Raw genomic sequence first — 20,437 nt, forward strand, 5'->3', positions numbered from 1 at the left:
CGCCCCCCACCATTGGCCTTCACCCACTCTGCCCCCGCCCTCTGGAACTCCATCCCGCAGACCCACGGGCCTCGCCCCCTCTCTTGCTTCCTTCAAGGCCCATCTCAAGAGAATGCCTCTTCGACCGTGTTTTCGACCACCCTCGTTTCCCCCATTGTCCTCCACCCTCCCCGACCCCCAGCTCGGGTCCGAAACACTGACTGCCCAGTGCCTTGGGACGTCCTCCCGACGTAAAATCCGCTGTGTAAATGTTGTTGTTGTGACAGTTGGTGAGCAGGCTTTATAGCCATTGGAACTCCATCCCCGAAACCCTCCAACTCTCTCCCTCCAACTCAACCCCCCCCCTCCCTCTCCTCAAAACGTACCTCTTTGACCAGACTTTCGGTCTATTTTTTCCCCTCCTCGCATACCCCTCACCCCCCCCGCCCTCCCGCCCCGGCCCTCCCGCCCCTCACGCCCAGCTCCCATCATTTCGTCCACAAAACACACAGTCAATTCACTCCACGGTGTATCTAGTGAAGCGCTTTGAGACGTCGCAACGACGTGATAAGGCGCTGTATCAAGGACAAGGATTATTGTTCGGTAGTATTATCCTCAGAGCAGAAATGTCAGGCACTTTGGGACATCCTCCCGACCTGAAAGGCTCTGTATAGGCGTAAATGTACCCCCGTTGGACTTGATTGCCCATCAGTTGGTATCTTGCTCACGTGAAGTTGTGAGGTCTTTATTGTTTGACCCGGTGCCATTCATCAGAACATAAGAACGTAAGGATTTGCTCAAGAAGAAGACCAAGATCATCCAGTTTGCCTTCCACCACCTTGGCAGTCGCTTGAACATGTCGAGTCCCAAACTATACACTGCGCATTAGCCCCGGATATTATTCCCTGAAAGAAATCGTTCTAATTTGCTTGGGAAAGAATCCGTGTCAGGACGTCCCAAAGTGCTTCGCGGGATTTGCCATAGAGGGTAGCGACTGGGTTTTTGTTTGCAGCCAATTTGCGCTCGGCAAAGCCAGGAGGTAAAAGACTGCTTCATCTGGAGGGATTGAGAGAGAGTGTCGCTGGCCGACTTTTAATGAGACTTTGCTTAACCTCTCTCCGAAACCGTCTGAAACGCAGATGCCATTGGAACGCATTAAGGCAATATAGACCAACCACTTACCGCGACGCAGACGCCCTCTTAAAGGCGGAATATAAGTAACCGGTACCTCTTAACGCTGTGTTAATTGGGGACGGATTAAAGGAGAGTGTTGCAATGCAGAACTTGCACGGTGGGGGAACACGAACCTTTATTGCGTCAGATTGAAACCGGATCCAGTTCGCTTCTGAACCGGAGACCCCCCTCCACCACCGCACTTAGCGACGCCAGGCAAAGAACCGGTGGTGGGGGGGGGGGGGGGGGATGGGGGTGAAAAATAACATAGTAAACCTCTTCCCGAAGAGCCACAGATGTCCCAACCCTGAGCTGTGACCTTCACTGCGTAAAGAAAGCTGTTTGCTCACAACACAACACTCCCCGTCGACTGATCTCTCTCTCTCTCTCTCTCTCCCTTGACGTCTCGTTTGCCCCTGTTGTTGGTGGGGGGGCTTTTGGCGTCTGAAGACACAAAGGAGGGTTAGGTTTCACTCCCACCCCCCACCAAAAAGAACCTGGGTCTGCTGTAGGAGGGGTAGTGGTGAAAGGTTCAGGGGTGGGGTGTTATATTAACCTTCATGGCATTGTGAGAGAGCTCTCTGCTACATCAGCGACTGTGTGCGATCTGCGTCTGTGTGTGTTTAGCTGCCGTCGCCTCTCGCTGGGACGACTGCTTCCGAGGGACGAAATTCCACCCCCCGTTCTCTCGCTTTTCTTGGCGTCTTCACGTCACGCAGACGTCTCAACCTCTTCGCGAGAGAAACCGCGCGTGTACTCGCCGGGCGAAGGCAGCAGCCAATTTGTGTGCAGCAGCGTTCCGACCGCGTCCACGTTTCCGGAGTCCTGTAGCTCAGGGGGTGAGAGCACCTCGTCTCGCACGGACGAGAGGACCCGGGTTCGATTCCCGGGTCAGGGCGAAACGTTGGGCAAGTTTTCTTACTCCACACACACACACACACCCACAGACACACACACACAGAGCAGTAATTAGGAACCCGGTTGTTAGTCGATTGGCAGATCGCTTTCCCGGGGGTAATAATCCCTTCAAAATAAAAATAATAATAATTTGGTCGCTTCAATCCACCGCTGTTTGTGGGGACGTTGCGGCTGCCGCGTTTCGCCCACAAAAATATACAGTCAATTCACTTTACGGTGTGTCCTGTGAAGCGCTTTGAGACGTCTTGAAGACGTGATAAGGCGCTGTGTCAAGTGCGAGGATTATTAGAGATGGGGCGGACAGAGAGAGAGAAAGAGAGTGACGGGGGAACAGAACAGAGAGCGAGATGGGGGGAACAGAGAGATAGAGAGATGGGGAAACAGAGAGATAGAGAGATGGGGAAACAGAGAGATAGAGAGATGGGGAAACAGAGAGATAGAGAGATGGGGAGAACAAAGAGAGAGATGGGGAAAAGAGAAAGAGACGGGGGAACAGAGAGAGAGAGAAAGATGGGGGGCGAACAGAGAGACAGGGGTATCAGAAGGAGAAATGGGGGAAAACAGAGAGAGAGAGAGCGAAAGAGATGAAGAGAGAGAGAGAGATGGGGGAAACAGAGAGAGAGAGAGAGAGAGAGAGAGATGAGTAGGAAAAGCAAGGGGTCATCCACCTCACCAGATCATCAACGAGTGGCAGAGCAAAGACAGCCAGTGAGAGGGGAGAGGGAGTGCGCAGGGAGATTACAGCTGAAGGTGGCGAGTGGTTGGAGGGAGGGTTTGTGTGTGTGTGTGTGTGTGGGAGTAAGTGAGTGAGTGAGTGAGTGTGACAGCGAACGAGAGAGAAAGAGAGAGAGAGAGAGAGAGCGAGAGGAGGCAGGTCTAGAAGTTTGAAGCCAGCCCACGCACCGGGTGAGAGACAGCTCGGGAAAGTTTAGGAGGAGCCAAGGGTAGAGGGAGGGTTGGGTGATGGAGCTCAGTCGGCAGAAGAGAGCTGTCGAGCAGTCGAGGTGCTGAAACGTTCAAGCTCCCAACCCAACTCTTTTGGGGGGAGCCGTACTGTACGCCACACCGCAACACATCGTCTGCGTCTCGCGCTCTCTCTCTCCCCCTCTCTCCCTCTCTCTCTCCCTCTCGCTCGCTCGCTCTCCGTCTCCCTGTCTTCCTGCAATCGGATGGCACGCTTGGAACCGGCTTATCCAAAGGACTTACAGCTCCCGGCAAAGCTGATGTGTTCGCTTACCACGATGAATCAATCGAAAGAAACTTGATCCATCTCTCCCTCCCTCCCTCTCTCTCTCTCTTTCTCTCTCGCTCTCTCCCCCTTCCCCCTACCACCCAAACCGCTACCCTCTCTTTCCTCCTCGCACTCTCAAACGCACTCACACACACACACACTCAACACACACGCACGCACGCACGCGCGCGCGCAACACACGCGCGTCCAGGAATAATGCATCCGTCTTGCACCGAATGGGACTCTCGTCTTGTGGTATAGATCCGTGTCAAATCCGGAGCCAAAAAACAACCAGAAAAACAAAGGTGACTTTGGGAACTTGTGCTTGTTCTCTCGCTCCCTTGCGTTGGGTCTCTCGTTACGTTGCCTTTAACTCCGGCAATGTTCAAGTGTTCAATCGTTTGAAGAGGAACTCTCATCCCATTTCATCTCAAAGTTTATTTAAGGAGCAACCCATTCCTTTCGGTGGTGGTGGGCGGAGGTGGTGGGGGGTGGGGGGAGGAGGAGGAGAAGGGCAGCAAAAATCATGGAGATACGAAAGGATGAACTGAGGAAATTGACGGGCGACACCTTGGGACGTCTTCACAGGTGAGCGTTTTACCGTTCGTTTTTTTGTACCGACCGTTTACGCCCACGAAAACCATACGGTCGGTTCCCTCCGCAGTGTGGTTTGGTTTCTTTGCTTCCCAGCGGTAGTCGATTGGGGGGAAATTGTTTATCTGGGGATAACAATCCCTTCAAAAATAATTTGGGATCAAAAAAATAATCATCATAATTCGGTCCCTCGATCCACGACTGTTTGCGCAATTGGCCGCCGCGTTGCGCGCCCCCCACCCACAAAATACGCAGTCACTACACTTGGCGGTATATTCCGTGAAGCGCTGGGAGATGTCTCGACGACGTGATAAGGCGCTGCATCAAATGCAAGGGTTATTGTCATTATTATATTGCCGCTCGGAAGAAAAGAAATCCGTTTCTTTTTTTCCGGTGTCGGTCAATTTTTGTTCGTGAATCGCGGTTACAATTCCTCCCCCTTTTTCCCTCAGAGGGGGGAAAGGATACGGTTTTTTGAATCCCTGTGTACGTTAATGATAAAAATCCATGTACTATCTATTTACCCTTCTCCTCTCTCCCCTCCCGTCTGCCACACATATCACACACCCACACTGGGCTCGTGTTGTTTTTATGACTAACCCCCAAAGGTGCAATAGTATTGAGGAAACTAATTTCGCCCACAAAAAAAAACAGTCAATTCGCTTTACAGCGCATCCTGTGCTTTGAGATGTCTCAACGACGTGATAAGGCGCTGTGTCAAATGCGAGGATTATTATTATTATTATTATTATTATTATTATTATTATTATTATTATTATTATTATTAATAACATCAGTGCCGGATCCCGACGATTGAAATTTGTGTGCGCATGTGTGTGTGTGTGTGTGTGTGTATACGTGTGTGTGTGTGTGTGTGTGTGTGTGTGTACGTGTGTGTGTGTGTCCAGTGAACAGTGAGTTGTATTTCTCCCATTTGAATTCTTCCACTAACCAACGAAAATTGGGCAGAAAATAGAATAAATAAAGCGCTGTATAACGGTCTTTTACATAGAAGATTCACTCCACCTTTTCCCCCAGTTCCGACTTACACCTGATTTCCTCCATCAATTTGCCCCTTTGCAGCTCATTCATTCATTGTAGGACATTCTCCCCGTTTGCTAATTTGTTAAATTGCTCACTTTTTGCACTTGGGCCGAAGGTGGGAGTGGGGGGAAAGGGGGAGAAATAAATGCAATCGTACTGCGTACCTCCGCCACACTCGAATAATCACCGTAATAGTATATGAATCGTCCTTTTGTTTGATCGCGTCGTCGTCGAGACATCTCAAAGCGCTTCACAGGATACGCTGTACGTACCGTGTGTTTCGAGGGCCACCGAGTGTTTTTTTTGGTTGACACTGTGTTATCTGGGAACGATCAATAATAAACGAGGCGTCGCATTTTTTTTTAAACGATCGACATCCCCGTATCCCCTTCGGAAAGGGTCGACACCCCACTTCTCCTCCCCTCTCCCACCCCAATTATATTTTTCTGGCAGGGAATCCTCCCACTCAGCTGCTGTTAACCTTGCAAGCCAAAGCCCTGACGGGTAGGGGGTGGTGGGCGGGGGGGCGGGGGGGGGGTGGGGGGATGGGGAGAGGGAGAGAGAGAGGAGGAAATTCTGGTTGGAAACCTAACACCGCACTGTTATTTCAAAGTCAAATGGATCCGCTCCCATCCCCGGTCACTGTAGGCAAAAAAAAAATTAACTGGAGCCTTTAATCCGTTGCGGGAAGGTTCGGGATCTCGTCCCATCTGTCGAGATATTTCCGCACCCGAATAAAAACGGTCACTCACTCCCACGGCTGTTTGTGTGTGTGTGTGTGTGTGGGTGGGGGTGTGGGGGGGTGTGGGGGAGAGGGTGGGGGGACACTGCTGTCGCGTTTCGCCCCCGAAACACACGGTCACCCACTTCACAGTACGTTCTGCGAAGGGCTTTGGGACGTCTCGACGACGTGATAAGGCGCTGTATCGAGCGCAAAGATTATTACTACTATTACTAACATCCGTACCCGGTTCTGACAATTGAAACAGGGACTTTGTTCAATTGTATTTGTTGTGTGTGTGTGGGGGGGGTGTGTGGGTGGGTGTGTGGGAGTATATGTGTGTGTGTAAGCCTCAATTTGCAAGGATTATAATCACATTACTTATAATATCTCTCATGGAAGTTACAGTAATGGGGAGTGAATGACTTTCCAAAACGATAGCCTATTACATAATTCATAACCTTTCGAAACCTTTGATCGAATCGACTTACATCTTTTTTTTCCTTTGACAGCTGCCGTCTCCATTAAAATTAATACACCTTAACACACACAAACACACCCACACACTCACACATTAATGCACACACACACACGCATTAACGCACCGACGTTAACACACACACACACACGCGCGCACACACTCGCACATAAACACACACATATTAACGTTTCAGACACACACCACATTAACACACACACACACACTAACACACACACATTAACACACACACTAACACACACACATTAACACACACTAACACACACACATTAACACACACACTAACACACACACATTAACACACACACACACTGTAACACATATACTAATACACACACTAACACACACTAACACACACACATTAACACACACACACTGTAACACGTATACTAATACACACACTAAGACACACAACATTAACACACACACATTAACACACATTGACACACTCATACGTTAACACACACACATTAACACTTCAGACACGCACTACATTGACACACACACACACTAACGCACACACACACATTAACACACACATTAACACAGATCCTCCTCTCGTGGGAGTTTCAAATTCATTTATTCATTCAGTCGATCCATATACTGGAAATGGGTAACAAAATCTTGTGGGGATATCTGAGAAATCTCAAGACCTTTTTCTTTGACCGCACTTTCGGTCTTCTTTCCCCCTCCGCACACATTCCTTCCCCCCCCCCCCACACACACACCCCTCTCCCCCTCCCACACCACCCCTTCCCCCCCACACCCCCCCCACTCCAGCTCAGATGCTAAGTGCCTTTCATGAACTCCCGACATGAAAGACGCTGTGTAAATATACCAGAATTTGTATTGTATTGTATTGTATTGTATTGTATTGTATTGTAATCTAATCTGGAGAGGGGTGGGGCAGTGTGTGTTTTATTATGCTCTCTCCACCCCCCGTCTCTCTCCCTCCATTGCGCACGCTCTCCCTCCGTCTCTCCCTCTCCCCCACTTGCCCTCTCTCCCCCTCTGTTGCTCCCCTCTCCCCCACAGTATCGCCCTCCCCCTCCCCCTCTCCCTCTCCATCTCCACCTTTGTGTGGCAACTGTGCTGCATCAACTGATCCTCGCAATTTGACCCGGTGCCTTATCCCGTCTTCGAGACGTCTCAAAGCGCTTCACAGGATCCACTGCAAAGTGTAGTGACTGTGTATTTTGTGGGCGAAACCCGGCAGCCAATATTGCGCTCAGCCACGTCCCCACAAACAGTCGTGGATTGAGGAATTATTACCCCCAGAAAGCGATCCACCAATCGACTAACAACTGACTGCTGAGTACACAGAGTTGTGTGTGTGTGTGTGTGGGGGGGGGGGGGGGTGTGGGGGGGAGTAAGGAAACTTGCCTAAGGTTTCGCCCCAACCCGGGAATCGATCCCGGGTCCTCTCGCTTGCGAGGCGAGGGCTCGATCGCGCGCGACAGCCGCGTAGAGCGGTAGGAGTACGGAACGAGGCTCAAACGCTGGCTGTGTTAGACAGCTGGCACCGCGCGTCAAGCCGTGGGTATTTGAGATTTAAAGCTATGTTGGTAACGGGTGATTATTCCCTCGGCCTTGGGCGTATTAGTCTAATCCCAGTGTGGGTTAGGTAATGTCAGACTGCTTTAAAGTCTGCGTGTTTCATCGCAGGGGAGTGGGGTGTTGAGTTCCGGATTTTCCACAGAGCAAAGGCTGAGACACACATACAAACTGTGAGCCGCCGCCCCGGACATTAAGAGATTGCCGGCTTTATGAAAATGTTTTTTTCTCTCTGAGATCCAATCTTCCATAACACCGCAGTCTAACAACTTAATGCCATAAGATTACCTGGAGTGCGTCCATCTCTCTCTCTCTCTTTCTCTCTCTCTCTCTCTCTCTCTCTCGCTCTCTCTCTCTCTCTCTCGCTCACACTGCCTCTATTTGACTGCATGAATATTGCAAACGTGTGTGTGCGTGTGCGTGTGCGCGTGCGCGCGTGTGTGTGCGCGTGTGCGTGGGTGAGTGTGGTGGATGTGTGTGAGCAGGTGTGAGTGTGTATCTGAGCGTGTAAGTGCGTGCGTGCTTGTGTGCGCGTGACAGTGTGGGTGCGCGCGCGTTTGACACGGTGCCCTTCACACAGGACGGCGTCTCAGAGGACGGGTGCAGTGCGCAAATTGGCTGACAACAGTCACTACGCTTTACAGTGAAGCACTTTGAGGCGTGAAAGGCGTTGAATCAGACAGAAGGTTTATATTGTGTTGACGGTGGGTGGTCCCGATGGGGGGGACAGGGGAGGGGGAGGCAGGGGAGGGGGGGGCAGGGGAGGGGGGGGCAGGGGAGGGGGGGGCAGGGCAGGGGGGTAATAAAGGAGTACAGGAGGGGTCCAAGTCTGGTGAGCACCTGAGCAAATACACGGAGCACTGAAAAAGCGTCCAATTATTCCTGAGAGGGGGTCAGTTCGTGGCAGGTGTGTGTGTTTTTGGGGGGCGGGGGACGCGGTGGGGATCGTGGGGGTGGGGGTGGGGGGGGGTAGGGGAGAGAGTTGGGGGGGGGGTGTGGGGGTTAGGAAACACGCAATTTAATCAGGAATAAGAGAAATATTTTGCAGAGTCTTAAACGAGACCAAATCTATTTCGACAACGAATCTCTGTCGTAAATTAGCGCTGCGAGACAACGGCGAACGGCGAACAAGGACAGACCTCCGTAGAGGGTTACTGCAGCGTAGAGTCCTGCAGCGTAGGGTAGTGGTCAGAGCCCTCGCCTCGCACGCGAGAGGACCCGGGTTCGATTCCCGGGTCGGGGTGAAATCTTCAGCAAGTTTCCTTACTCCACACCCACACACACACACACGCACACGCACGCACACCGCACACACACCCGCGCGCGCCTCTGGTTACCAGCGGTCAGTAGGAACCCGGTTGTTAGTCGAGCGGTGGATGGGATTACTTTTGGGGGTAATAATCCCTTCCGAGTAAATAAATAGATGAATTAAAAACGTGGTGACTCGATCCACTGCAGTCGGCTGCCGCGTTTCGCTCCGCACGGCACGGCACGCGGTCGCTACGCTTTGCGGCGACGCGTCCCGCGGAGCGCTTTGAGGCGGCTCGGAGACGTGACGAGGCGCCGGGTCAAATGCTGCACAATTTTGTAACCCCCTGGAAAAAGGCTTCTGACTTACTGCCGGGTCAACAGAGGCGTGCGCGCGTTTGTGTGCGCGCGTGCGCGCGTGCGTGTGCGTGTCCGGGTGCGTGTGCGCGTGTGGAGTAAGGAAACTCGCCTGAGCTTTTGCCCTGACCCTCCCGGGAATCGAACCCCGGTTTTCTCTCGCTCTAACCCCTGAGCTGCAGGAACGCAGCGCTTTTATTTTGCTGTGACTGTCTGTTTTGCGCGACAAATAGAAGACGCACCGAATCCGGCGTCGAGATATATATATATATTATATATATATAGCAGTAGACGCACGGAGCGGGGACTCAAATGATCGCTCTCGCAAGAGACAGCGCAAACATGATAGGCTGAATGACCTTGTTCTGCGCTGAGAGCCTCTGTGGTTTTAATTCTATAAATAACGTTTGCGTTGGCTCCAGTGTCTTGTGGTGTCGGATCGTCTCAGAGCAGCTCACAGTCTCCAACGCCTCCTCCTCCTCCTCCTCCGCAGCCCGTCGCAAAGCCAACGATCAGGGGGGGAGGTGGGAGGTCCTGGCCGGACAAGCGGTGGGAAAGCTTGGCCAGACAGCGCTCTCTCTCTCTCTCTCTCTCTCTCTCTCTCTCTCGACGGCCGAGCTATGTGTGGGTGTAGCTGGTTAGACTCCAGCGGTTACCCCCAACGCACAGTCTGGGCTCCCCACCCTCCCCGCCCCCCACCCACGAGCCTTGGCTCTCGCCAACCTGCGCCTAATACTCTCCGGAATTAGGTGAGCGGGTGGGGGGGGGCGTCCCTCCAGGGAGAAAGAGAGAGAGAGAGCGCATTCCATCCCAACCATCTCTCTCTCTGGAGGTTTCCAGGTGTAGGTGGGATGTGGGGAATTCTCAGTTGGGTTTGGAGACTCTTAAGCCACGGTGATGGGTTTTCACACGGGTCAGACACCCCACCCCCCACCCCCACCCACCCCCCAAGAAATACACAGTCACTACGCTTCACAGAAATTCCAGCAAAGCGCTTTCGAGGCACCTCTGTGGCGTACACAGCCATCGGATAGTGACTGGAGGATCCAAGAGAGAACTTGGGAGGAACTAGTTTTTTTAGTTTGCGTCGTTTGAGGGGTTTATTATCGGGTTTATCAAAGTGTTCCGCCAATCCACTGACAACCAGGTTCCTAATTACTGCTGGGAAAACAGAGGCGCGCGCGCGTGTGCGCGTGTGCGTGTGTGTGCGTGTGTGTGTGTGTGGGTGGGGGGGGTTGGGGGGTGTGAAGGAAACCTGCCCAACATTTGGCGCTGCCCGCGAATCGAACCCAGATCCTCTCGCTTGAGCTACAGGGGCTCCACTCGTGTAGTGCATATAAACACAGACCAGGACCAGTTGCACCGGATGGCCCTGTTTCCGTGTTGTACAGTCCGTGTCAAGGCTCACGCGAGAGCTGTTGTTGGATCATTCCAACGCGCCGTTTGCTTTTGTTGTCATTGTGACCATTGACATGCAAATGCTTAGCACAGACAGGAAGACGTGAGCAATACAAAACTGAACAGGACGGCGCGAGCCTTACCATGAGGTTAAAACAACGCCCGTTTACTCTTCATGGAGTCCCTGTAGCTCAGGGGTTAGAGCCCTCGCCTCGCGCGCGAGGGGACCCGGGTCCGATTGGCGCGTACGCTTTCCGGGAGGGGGGGGGGTTGTGGGGGGGGTGGGGGTGGGTAATAACCCCTCAAATGGTCACTCGATCCACGGCTGTTTGTGGGGCGCACTCGGCTGCCGGGGTTTGGCCCGCCGAACACGCAGTCACTACGCTCTACAGCGTATCCGGTGCAGCGCTTTGAGAGGCTGTGTCAAACCGTATTTATCGTCGCGGCTCCGAACATTCGGTTCATTCCATTCAGAATGAGATTAATAGCAGAAACCCAATTCCGTTGAGTGACTGGGGGTGGGGGTGGGGGTGGGGTGGGGGGTGGGGGGGGCGGTGGTGGTGTGGGGGTAGGGAGGGGGGGGAGAGGGCCACTGATTACTGTGTGGTAATCCCACGAGAGGTTTGAGGTCATCAATCTGTTTGCTCTGTGCACACATCGTCTGAACTCCCTCATCGTTCCCTTTCCCCACTCTCCAACACCCCCCCACCCCCCCACCGCCCCCACCTCCCCCACCCCCACCCCCCCCCACCCCCACCCACCACCCCAACCCATAATATATATATAAATAATAATAATTTGGTCGCTCAATCCCCAGCTGTTTGTGGGGTCGCTGCCGGGCACAATTGGCTGCCGCGTTTCGCCCACGAATCACACAGTCACTACACTTTACAGCCCACCCTGTGAAGCGCTTTGAGACGTCTCGAAGAGGCGATAAGGCGCTGTATCGAATACAAGGATTATTATTATTATTATTAATATTTAATTCACTGTTATTCTGTCTCAACCCGGCTCAGTCGGCTCACTCTCTCTTGCCTCGGGGTCAGAAGGCTGCGGCCTCAAACCCCTTCGAGGGTGGTCGAGACCACGGGGTCGAAGAGGAAGGCCTTTAGACCGGACTTGGAGGAGGCAAGAGAGTGGTGGGGGGCGGGGGGGGGGGCCAGGCAGAGGGATTGCGGGACAGACTTCCCGCGTGCGTGGGGTGGCTGAGACCTGAAGGAGGCCAAGCGGTGGGGAAGGACGGACTGATATGGGGGTTAGGAGGTCGGAGGGGTAGGAGGGGGGGAGCAAGACCGTGGAGTGATGAACCAGGGCTCTGCGCTTGACTCGTGGGGGTGGTAAGGATTGCAGAGGATAAGGTCATTGAACCTCTCTCCCCGTCTGCCTGTTGAGGTGGACGTTAAAGATACCGTGGAGATGTCCAAAAAGAGAAGGGATTTGAGCTCTCTCTGTCGCTCTCTCTCTCGCTCTCTCTGTCGCTCTCTCTGTCGCTCTCTCTGTCGTTCTCTCTCTCTCTCTCTCTCTCTCTCGCTCTCGTTCCTGGTCGAAACGGTTCGAAACGCCAAATACCTCGACAGAGGACACCATATTATTCAGAGATTTGGATTGATTTGACTTGATTTGGATTGTGTCACAGGAATATCACTCTCCCTTCCCTTCCCTTCCCCCCTCTCTCTTCCCTCTTTCCCCCCCCCCCCCACCGTCACCCCGTTTCAATTAGCCACCCTCTCGCCTCTCGGTCAGAAGATTGCGGGGTCGAGCCCCGTAAAGGGACTCTGAGGTCTCAAGGTCTCAAGGCTGATGCTCCAGTGCAGCGCTGGGGGGGAAGGTGTTTCATTGGGATAAGGAGATCCGTTGGAGTCCTCGTAGCTCAGGGGTTAGAGCCCTCTCCTCGCGAGCGAGAGGACCCGGGTTCGATTCCCGGGTCAGGGCGAAACCTTGGACAAGTTTCCTTACTCCACCCCCACCCCCCCCCCACACACCCACACCCACACACACACACCCACACGCCTCTGGTTACCAGCAGTCAGTAGGAACCCGGTTGTTAGTCAATTGGTGGATCGATTTACTTTTGGGGGTAAGTAATTTGGTCACTCGCCACAGTCACTACACTTTACAGTACGTTCTGTGAAGCGCTTTGAGACGTCTCGAAGACGTGATAAGGCGCCGTATCAAATGTAAGGATTATTATCAATTATTACTAATTATTATTAATTCTTCTTATTAAGTATTATTAAGTATCGTTGGTTATTATTGATTACTTATTATCGTTGACGATTGTCCATCGCGTATTATTGACCCGTACTACAAACGATCAATTATGAATGCGATGAATTATTGTTACGCACTATTAATATTACTATTGATGTGATTATTAATTATTCCTAATTCTAGGCTCCTCGAGCGACGGCAGAAAACGGGGGAGACAATTGAGCTGACGGAGGAGGGTCGGGCAGTGGAGGTACAGGAGAAACGTAAGCCGGTGCTGGACTGCACCTGCTGTGGCCTCCCACGGAGATACATCATCGCCATCATGAGTGGCCTCGGCTTCTGCATCTCCTTCGGGATCCGCTGCAACCTTGGAGTGGCCATCGTCAGCATGGTGAACAACAACACCGAATACAGGAACGGCAAGCTGGTCATGGAGGTGAGAGCGCGAGAGAGAGAGCGAGAGAGAGGGGGGGAGAGGGAGAGAGAGAGAGAGAGAGAGAGGGAGGGGAGAGAGAGAGAGAGAGAGAGAGGAGATGTGTTGACCTGGGAATTGCCAATGCTCCCTATACATTGGCAATTCCCCGGTCAGGGTTGGAGATAGAGTAAACTTCCCTCCGCACTGCCTAAGTCTCCCAAGCGAGAGCAACGCTACACTGTGCGTCCGTCCACACTCCCGGGTCAGGGTTAGAGACACAGTAACACAGTCACTACACTCCCAGGTCAGGGTTAGAGACGCAATAAAGGTCCCTCTGCACTGTGCGTCCGTCCACACTCCCAGAGTTACTCTCTGTCCCAACGCAGAACTATTCAGTATGGAAGGACAAGTCACAGTCGCCCTCTCCACGTTTTCCCGCTCGTTTTGTTTCTTGACCAGGAGGTTCCATGTGGAGTAACAGATGTCACTCTCCTCTCTCTCTCTCTCTCTCCCTCTTTCTCTCTGTCTCTCTCTCTCTCCGCAGAAAGCAAAGTTCAACTGGGAGCCAGAGACAGTGGGGATGATCCATGGTTCCTTCTTCTGGGGCTACATTGTCACACAGATCCCTGGAGGCTACATCTCCCAGAGGTTTGCTGCCAACAGGTGAGCACATCCCAAGGAATTGTCATCCAGGAAACCGGTAGAGAGAGAGCGAGAGGGAGAGATAGAAAAACTTCCTTCCAGATACATAGAAACAGGAGGAGGCCATTCAGCCCCTTGAGCCTGTTCTGCCATTCTATAAGATCAACTCGAATTTTCCCCCCATATCCCCTGATCCCCTGACCTAACAATTATTGTTAGGGATTGTCTGGTGGAAACAGATTCGACGTTCAAAGGGGAATTGGAGAGCTACTGGAAGAGGAAAAAAAATTGGAAGGATATGGGGACAGAGCGGTGGGGGGGAGTGGGGCTTCTCCATCATCTGGGAATCGAACCCAGGTCCTCTGGCTTGTGAGGCGAGTGCTCTAACCCCTGAGCTCTTCCAAAGAGCCGGCACAGTTCCAGAGTTTCGGGGCGCAATGGCTGACGGCGCGACCTCCGATGGCCGGGGGGGAACGGCGGGTGCGAGGGACGAGCAGGAGGCCAGTGGGTGCCAGTCGAGCGCTGGGTTGGTTGAGTGGGGTGTGAGGAGGTCGGAGAGGGGAGTGGGGGGGGGAGGGAAGTGAGGGTGCCAGGGAGGGAAGGGATTCGAAGCGAGTGGTGAGGATTTGGTTACGCAGGAGGCCGACGGGGGTAACCCTGCCTCTCGCTGCCTATCTCCGGCAGAGTGTTCGGGTGGGCCATCGTGGCGACATCTTCCCTCAACATGTTGATCCCGCCGGCAGCGAGAACCCACTACAGCTGCGTGATATTGGTGCGGATCCTACAGGGGTTGGTGGAGGTGAGTGACCCCTACTTTCCCCACTCTCCTCCCCCCAATTCCCCCCACTCTCCCGCCTCCCCAGCTGGGCAAGGCAGCCTGAACGGACAGGTTTCTGCTGGGAAATAATATCTGGGGCTCGTGTATAGTTTGGGACACGACATGTCAAGTGGCTGCCAAGATGGTGGAAGACGAACTGGGATGTCCTTCCGCCAGCAAATCCTTATGCCCTCCTGATTCTGATCTCCTCCTTGTCGTTGTTGTGTATGTGTGTGTGTGTGTGCGTGTGCGTGTGCGTGTGCGTGTGAGCAGGGCGTCACGTACCCGGCCTGCCATGGCATCTGGAGCAAGTGGGCGCCTCCGCTAGAGCGAAGCAGACTGGCTACCACGGCGTTTTGTGGTGAGTTCTGGGTCTGCGCGGGGCAGGGCTGGGGGCTGGGGGCTGAGGGCTGGGGGCTGGGGGTTGGGGCCTGGGGCCTGGGGTTTGGGGACTGGGGGCTGTGGGCTGGGGCCAGGGGGCTGGGCCTGGGGGCTGTGGGCTGGGGCCTGGGGGTTGGGGGCTGGGGCCTGGGGGCTGGGGCCTGGGGGCTGTGGGCTGTGGGCTGTGGGTTGTGGGCTGGGGCCTGGGGGCTGGGGGTTGGGGCCTGGGCCTGGGGGCTGGGCCTGGGGTTTGGGGGCTGGGCCTGGGGCTGGGGCCTGGGGCTGGGGTTTGGGGTTTGGGGTTGGGGGCTGGGGGCTGGGGCCTGGGGCCTGGGGCTGGGGTTTGGGGGCTGGGGGCTGGGGCCTGGGGTTTGGGGTTTGGGGTTTGGGGCCTGGGCCTGGGGGCTGGGTTTGGGTTTGGGGGTTGGGGCTGGGGGCTGGGCCTGGGGCCTGGGGTTTGGGGTTTGGGGGTTGGGGGCTGGGGGTTGGGGGGCTGGGGCCTGGGGGCTGGGGCCTGGGCCTGGGGTTTGGGGTTTAGGGGTTAGGGGCTGGGGGCTGGGGCCTGGGGGCTGGGGGTTGGGGCCTGGGGGCTGGGGGTTGGGGCCTGGGGGCTGGGGGATGGGGTTTGGGGGTTGGGGGCTGGGGGCTGGTCTAGTCGATTGGCGGATGGCTTTTCTGGGGTAATAATCCCTTCAAAAATAATAATAATAATAATAGTAATAATTCGGTCACTCAATCCGCGGCTGTTTGTGGGGACGCCGCTGGGGGCGCAATCGGCTGCCGCGTGTCGCCGACAAAACACACGGTCACTACCGCTCTACGGCACGTCCTGCGAAGCGCTTTGAGACGTCTCGAAGACGTGATCAGGCGCCGGGTCACACGCCGGATCGTCAGCACTATATACTGCTGCATCGCATGCGGACGTGGGTCGCATTGTTGCCTGTGGTTAGTTGCATTGCATGCGTGGGAGGAGGGAGGTTAGTCGTGCTGCGGGGCGGGGCGGGGGGGGGGGGTGGCTCCTGCGCTTTGCTGCGGTGGGGGGGGGTTGCGGGGTGGGGCGGGTGTGTGCGTGTGTGTGTGACCGGTTTGTGTTGGCTTCAGGCTCCTACGCTGGGGCGGTGGTGGCAATGCCTCTCGCGGGGATTCTCGTCCAATACCACGGATGGTCTTCCGTCTTCTACGTCTACGGTAGGTGTCGGAGAGAGTGGGAGTGAGAGCGAGAGAGAGAGAGTGAGAGAGAGAGATCGAGAGAGCGAGAGAGAGAGAGAGAGAGAGAGAGAGTGAGAGCGAGAGAGCGAGAGAGAGTGAAGAGTGAGAGTGAGAGCGAGAGAGTGAGAACGAGAGAGCGAGAGAGCGAGAGAGCGAGCGAGAGAGCGAGCGAGAGCGAGAGAGCGACCGAGAGCGAGAGAGCGAGCGAGAGCGAGAGAGCGAGCGAGAGCGAGAGAGCGAGTGAGAGCGAGAGAGAGCGAGAGAGTGAAGAGTGTGAGAGCGAGAGAGTGAGAGTGAGAGCGAGAGAGAGCGAGAGAGCGAAGAGAGTGAGAGCGAGAGAGCGAGCGAGAAAGAGCGAGAGAGAGCGAGAGAGTGAAGAGTGAGAGCGAGAGAGTGAGAGCGAGTGAGAGCGAGAGAGCGAGAGCGAGAGAGCGAGAGAGCGAGAGCGTGAGAGCGAGTGAGAGCGAGAGAGCGAGAGCGAGCGAGAGAGAGAGAGCGAGAGAGTGAGAGCGAGAGAGCGAGCGAGCGAGTGAGCGAGGGAGTGAGAGTGCGCTGTGTGCTGTGCTGTGTGAAGGCACCTTTGGTGTTATCTGGTACGCCTTCTGGCTGCTCGTCTCGTACGAGAGTCCGGCCGCCCATCCCACCATCTCCCAGGAGGAGAGGACCTACATCGAGGAAGCCATCGGAGAAGGAGGCAACCTGATGAATCCCCTCGTGGTAAGTCGGGCTTGTCACTCCCCTCAAATGGCATCCTCAACCCCTCCACCCCACTCCCCCCCCCCCCCCCCCCCATCTACCCCCTCTCTCCCTCTCTCCCCTCTCATCATCTCTCCCCCTCTCTCTCACCACCTCGCCTCCCTCTCTTACCCTTCTCCCCTCTCTCCCCTCTTATTCCCCCTCTACCTCCACTCACTCCTCTTCCCCCACTCTCGCCACCTCTCTGCCCTCTCACCATCTCTACCCCTCTTTCTTCCCCCCCTACCCCGATCTCCCCCTCTCAGCCCCCCCAACCCTCTTTCTTCCCCCTCCACCCACACTCTCCCCTCTCTCAACCCTCTCACCACCTCCACCCCCTCTCCCCCTCTCTAACCTTTCTTCCCATCTCCCCCACCCTCTCTCTCTTCCCCTTCTCCCCTTCCCCCCTCTCTTCCCCCTCTTCCTTTTCAAGATGGAATCCTAGAATAGGATGCGTGGAGAAAGATGGCGGTGGGGTGGGGGGAGGGGGGTGGGGGGGGCACGTGCTTCGTTTCGGGGTTCTGCCGGGGGACCGTGAAGCTACGTAGCTGTGTCCCCCCCCCCCCACTCTCTCGCTCTGTCCGTCTGTCCTTATTTCCCGCTCCCCACAGAAATTCAAAGCTCCCTGGAGGAAGTTCTTCACCTCCATGCCCGTCTACGCCATCATCGTGGCCAACTTCTGCCGGAGTTGGACCTTCTACCTGCTCCTGATCAGCCAGCCGGCTTACTTTGAGGAGGTCTTCGGCTTCGAGATCAGCAAGGTGCGACGCGAACGCGACTCAGAGACGGGTCTCCTGTTTTGGGGGGGAAAACCCGCCTGAAAGGGCGCTGCAGAAAAGTGTCTCGGAGCGCTTAACGGTGGCGGAGCGGGAGGGAGGGAGGGAGGGAGATGCCAGGGAGCTCCACTGTCCGAATCGTCGTCATCATCGTCGTTGTTACTCCGCTGTCAATCTGACGCCCCCTCTCTCTCGGCCCTGTGGCAGGTTGGCATGATCTCCGCGTTGCCCCACCTGGTTATGACCATCGTGGTGCCCATTGGCGGGCAGATCGCAGACCACCTCCGCAGCAGGCGCATCATGTCAACCACAAATGTCAGGAAAATGATGAACTGCGGAGGTGAGTTGGCGGCGAGAGGACCCGGGTTTCCTTACATCCCCCCCACTCCCCCTCCCAACCCCACCCACCTACACACACTCACACACACACGTACACACACAGCAGAACTATCCCAGTTCCCAGCAGAACTATCCTGTAGTCCTGACGGTGTAACCAAATCATGTGAAGGAATGTGGAGGGCACCATATTGGGTCCATATTGTTGTTGGGTCCACGAGGAAGTCTCTGTTTAACTCACTTCACCCCCGTTTCCTCCCCCGAAGGCTTCGGTATGGAGGCAACTCTACTGCTTGTTGTAGGATTCTCTCACACCAGAGCGGTTTCCATCACCTTCCTGGTCCTCGCTGTGGGTTTCAGTGGATTTGCTATATCAGGTAACCATTCCCTCCACCGTCCGGTCCTCCCCTCAATATCTAATCCGTCCCGACAATGTCTGAGGAAATCCCACCCGGTCTGTGCCCGGTGGACCTCTTAGCCTTAGAACGGAAGACAGCACAGACTTGTGGTGAAATCAACACAGTCACAAGGAGTTCGTGGACGAAGGGCCCTCTTTCGTCCATCTTATCCCGTAGCGTAGTTAGGTTAGAACATTCTCCTCGCCGGCGAGACAACCCGGGTTCGATTCCCGAGCAGGGCGAGACCTTCGGCAAGTTTCCTACCTCACGCACACACACACACGCACACACACACACACACACACGTCTCCGTTTACCGAACAGCGACCCGGTTGTTAGACGACCGGGGAGAATCACTTTCCTGGGGGGTGACAATCCCTCAAAGAAAAAAAAAAACGCGGTCTCTCGAACGGTTAACTGTTGGTGGGGCGCCGCTGAGCGCAATTGGCTGCCGCGCTTTGGCCGCCGAATACGCGGTCACTTTGCTTTACCGTGTGATCCCGTGAAGCGCTTCGGGACGTCCCGACCACGCTGCATCAAGCACGAGGATTGTTATTATTATAGAGCTCCGGTGTGGGGGAGCGAGCCCCAGCACAGACACGATGGGGGGTGGGGGGTGGGGGGGAGAGCGCGGGGGAATGGGGGTGAGGGGTAGAGAGGCTCCGGTGGAGGAATGGCGGTAGTTAAGATCTCCGTGCGTTCCACTAAAGGTTTCAACGTGAATCACCTGGACATCGCGCCCCGGTACGCCAGCATCCTGATGGGGTTGTCTAACGGGGTGGGAACGCTGTCGGGGATGGTGTGTCCCCTGATCGTCGGAGCCATGACTAAGCACAAGGTGAGCGACACAACTCTTCGCGGCTCGACACTTGGATCAGTTCGGCTCTCCACTCCAATCCCACTCCCCCCGCCCTTTTGCCCCCGCTGGGTCCGTTCCGATGCTCGCTCCCCTCCCTCGCCAGCGGTCGCTCAACCCACGGCTGTTTGAGGGGCGCCGCTGGGCGCAACTGGCTGCCGCGTCTTGGCCACAAAATGCACGGTGCGTCCTGTGAAGCGTTTTGAGACGTCTCGACGACGTGACAAGGTGGTGGAACATTAAATGCAAGTATTATTATTATTATCATCATCATCTCAGGCCTCTGAGATCCAAGTGCATGTCAGCCAACCAGGGATCAGGAGTAGGTTGATGAATATGTCCCCATTGCCTGTCCTCAAAGGCCAGACACTCACCCTGAGGTCAACCAACACAACCGCACAGATGCGGGAGTGGCTCTGAGACCCTCAGAGTGAGGCTTCCCTCGCTAACCTCCGGCTTCCCTCGCTAACCTCCGGCTTCCCTCGCTAACCTCCGGCTTCCCTCGCTAACCTCCAGCTTTCTGTTTGCCCAGAGCCGGGAAGAGTGGCAATACGTCTTCCTCATAGCCTCTCTGGTCCACTACGGTGGGGTGATCTTTTACGGCCTCTTCGCCTCGGGGGAGAAGCAGCCGTGGGCCGAACCCGAGGAGCTGAGCGATGAGAAGTGCGGCTTCATCCACGAGGACGAGTTGGCGGAGGAGACGGGGGACATCACCCTGGGCGCCAGCAGCTACGGAGCCACCAACACCACCAACGTAGTCAACGGAGGATGGGCATCCGAATGGGACAAGAAGGAAGAGTTCGTCCAAGAACCGGGCACGGACTCATATATGTACGGAAGTTCCAAGGACAGGGACCTATCTTGAAGACATCCGAGGAGAGAGAGAGAGAGAGAGAGGAAGGAAGGGAGAGAGGGAGAGAAAGAGAGAGAGAGAGAGAGAGAGAG

At 55.1% G+C, this 20,437-nt stretch overlaps 1 protein-coding gene across 1 annotated transcript; it reads left to right on the top strand.

The window, feature by feature from the left end:
* The first annotated feature begins 3,453 nt into the window (after window positions 1-3,453).
* LOC103173615 (vesicular glutamate transporter 1) lies at window positions 3,454-20,398 on the top strand. The gene is made up of 12 exons (XM_042345171.1): window positions 3,454-3,889; window positions 13,111-13,363; window positions 13,887-14,005; window positions 14,669-14,783; window positions 15,075-15,162; window positions 16,284-16,370; window positions 16,966-17,108; window positions 17,738-17,887; window positions 18,110-18,242; window positions 18,505-18,615; window positions 19,347-19,474; window positions 20,025-20,398. The coding sequence occupies exons 1-12, from the start codon at window positions 3,828-3,830 to the stop codon at window positions 20,355-20,357; spliced, it is 1,722 nt and encodes a 573-aa protein (XP_042201105.1). The 5' UTR covers window positions 3,454-3,827; the 3' UTR covers window positions 20,358-20,398.
* Window positions 20,399-20,437: the final 39 nt, after the last annotated feature.

The sequence above is a fragment of the Callorhinchus milii genome, unplaced genomic scaffold (genome assembly GCF_018977255.1).
Source record: "Callorhinchus milii isolate IMCB2004 unplaced genomic scaffold, IMCB_Cmil_1.0 Scaffold31, whole genome shotgun sequence".
NCBI lineage: Eukaryota > Metazoa > Chordata > Chondrichthyes > Chimaeriformes > Callorhinchidae > Callorhinchus > Callorhinchus milii.

What these genes read in the sequence shown, in the direction of transcription:
- LOC103173615 (XM_042345171.1), top strand. Translation starts at nt 3,828, where the DNA reads ATGGAGATACGAAAGGATGAACTGAGGAAATTGACGGGCGACACCTTG. An exon ending in CAGTGGATTTGCTATATCAG is followed by an intron (nt 18,616 to 19,346) that starts GTAACCATTCCC and finishes GTTCCACTAAAG; the next exon opens with GTTTCAACGTGAATCACCTG. An exon ending in GAGCCATGACTAAGCACAAG is followed by an intron (nt 19,475 to 20,024) that starts GTGAGCGACACA and finishes CTGTTTGCCCAG; the next exon opens with AGCCGGGAAGAGTGGCAATA.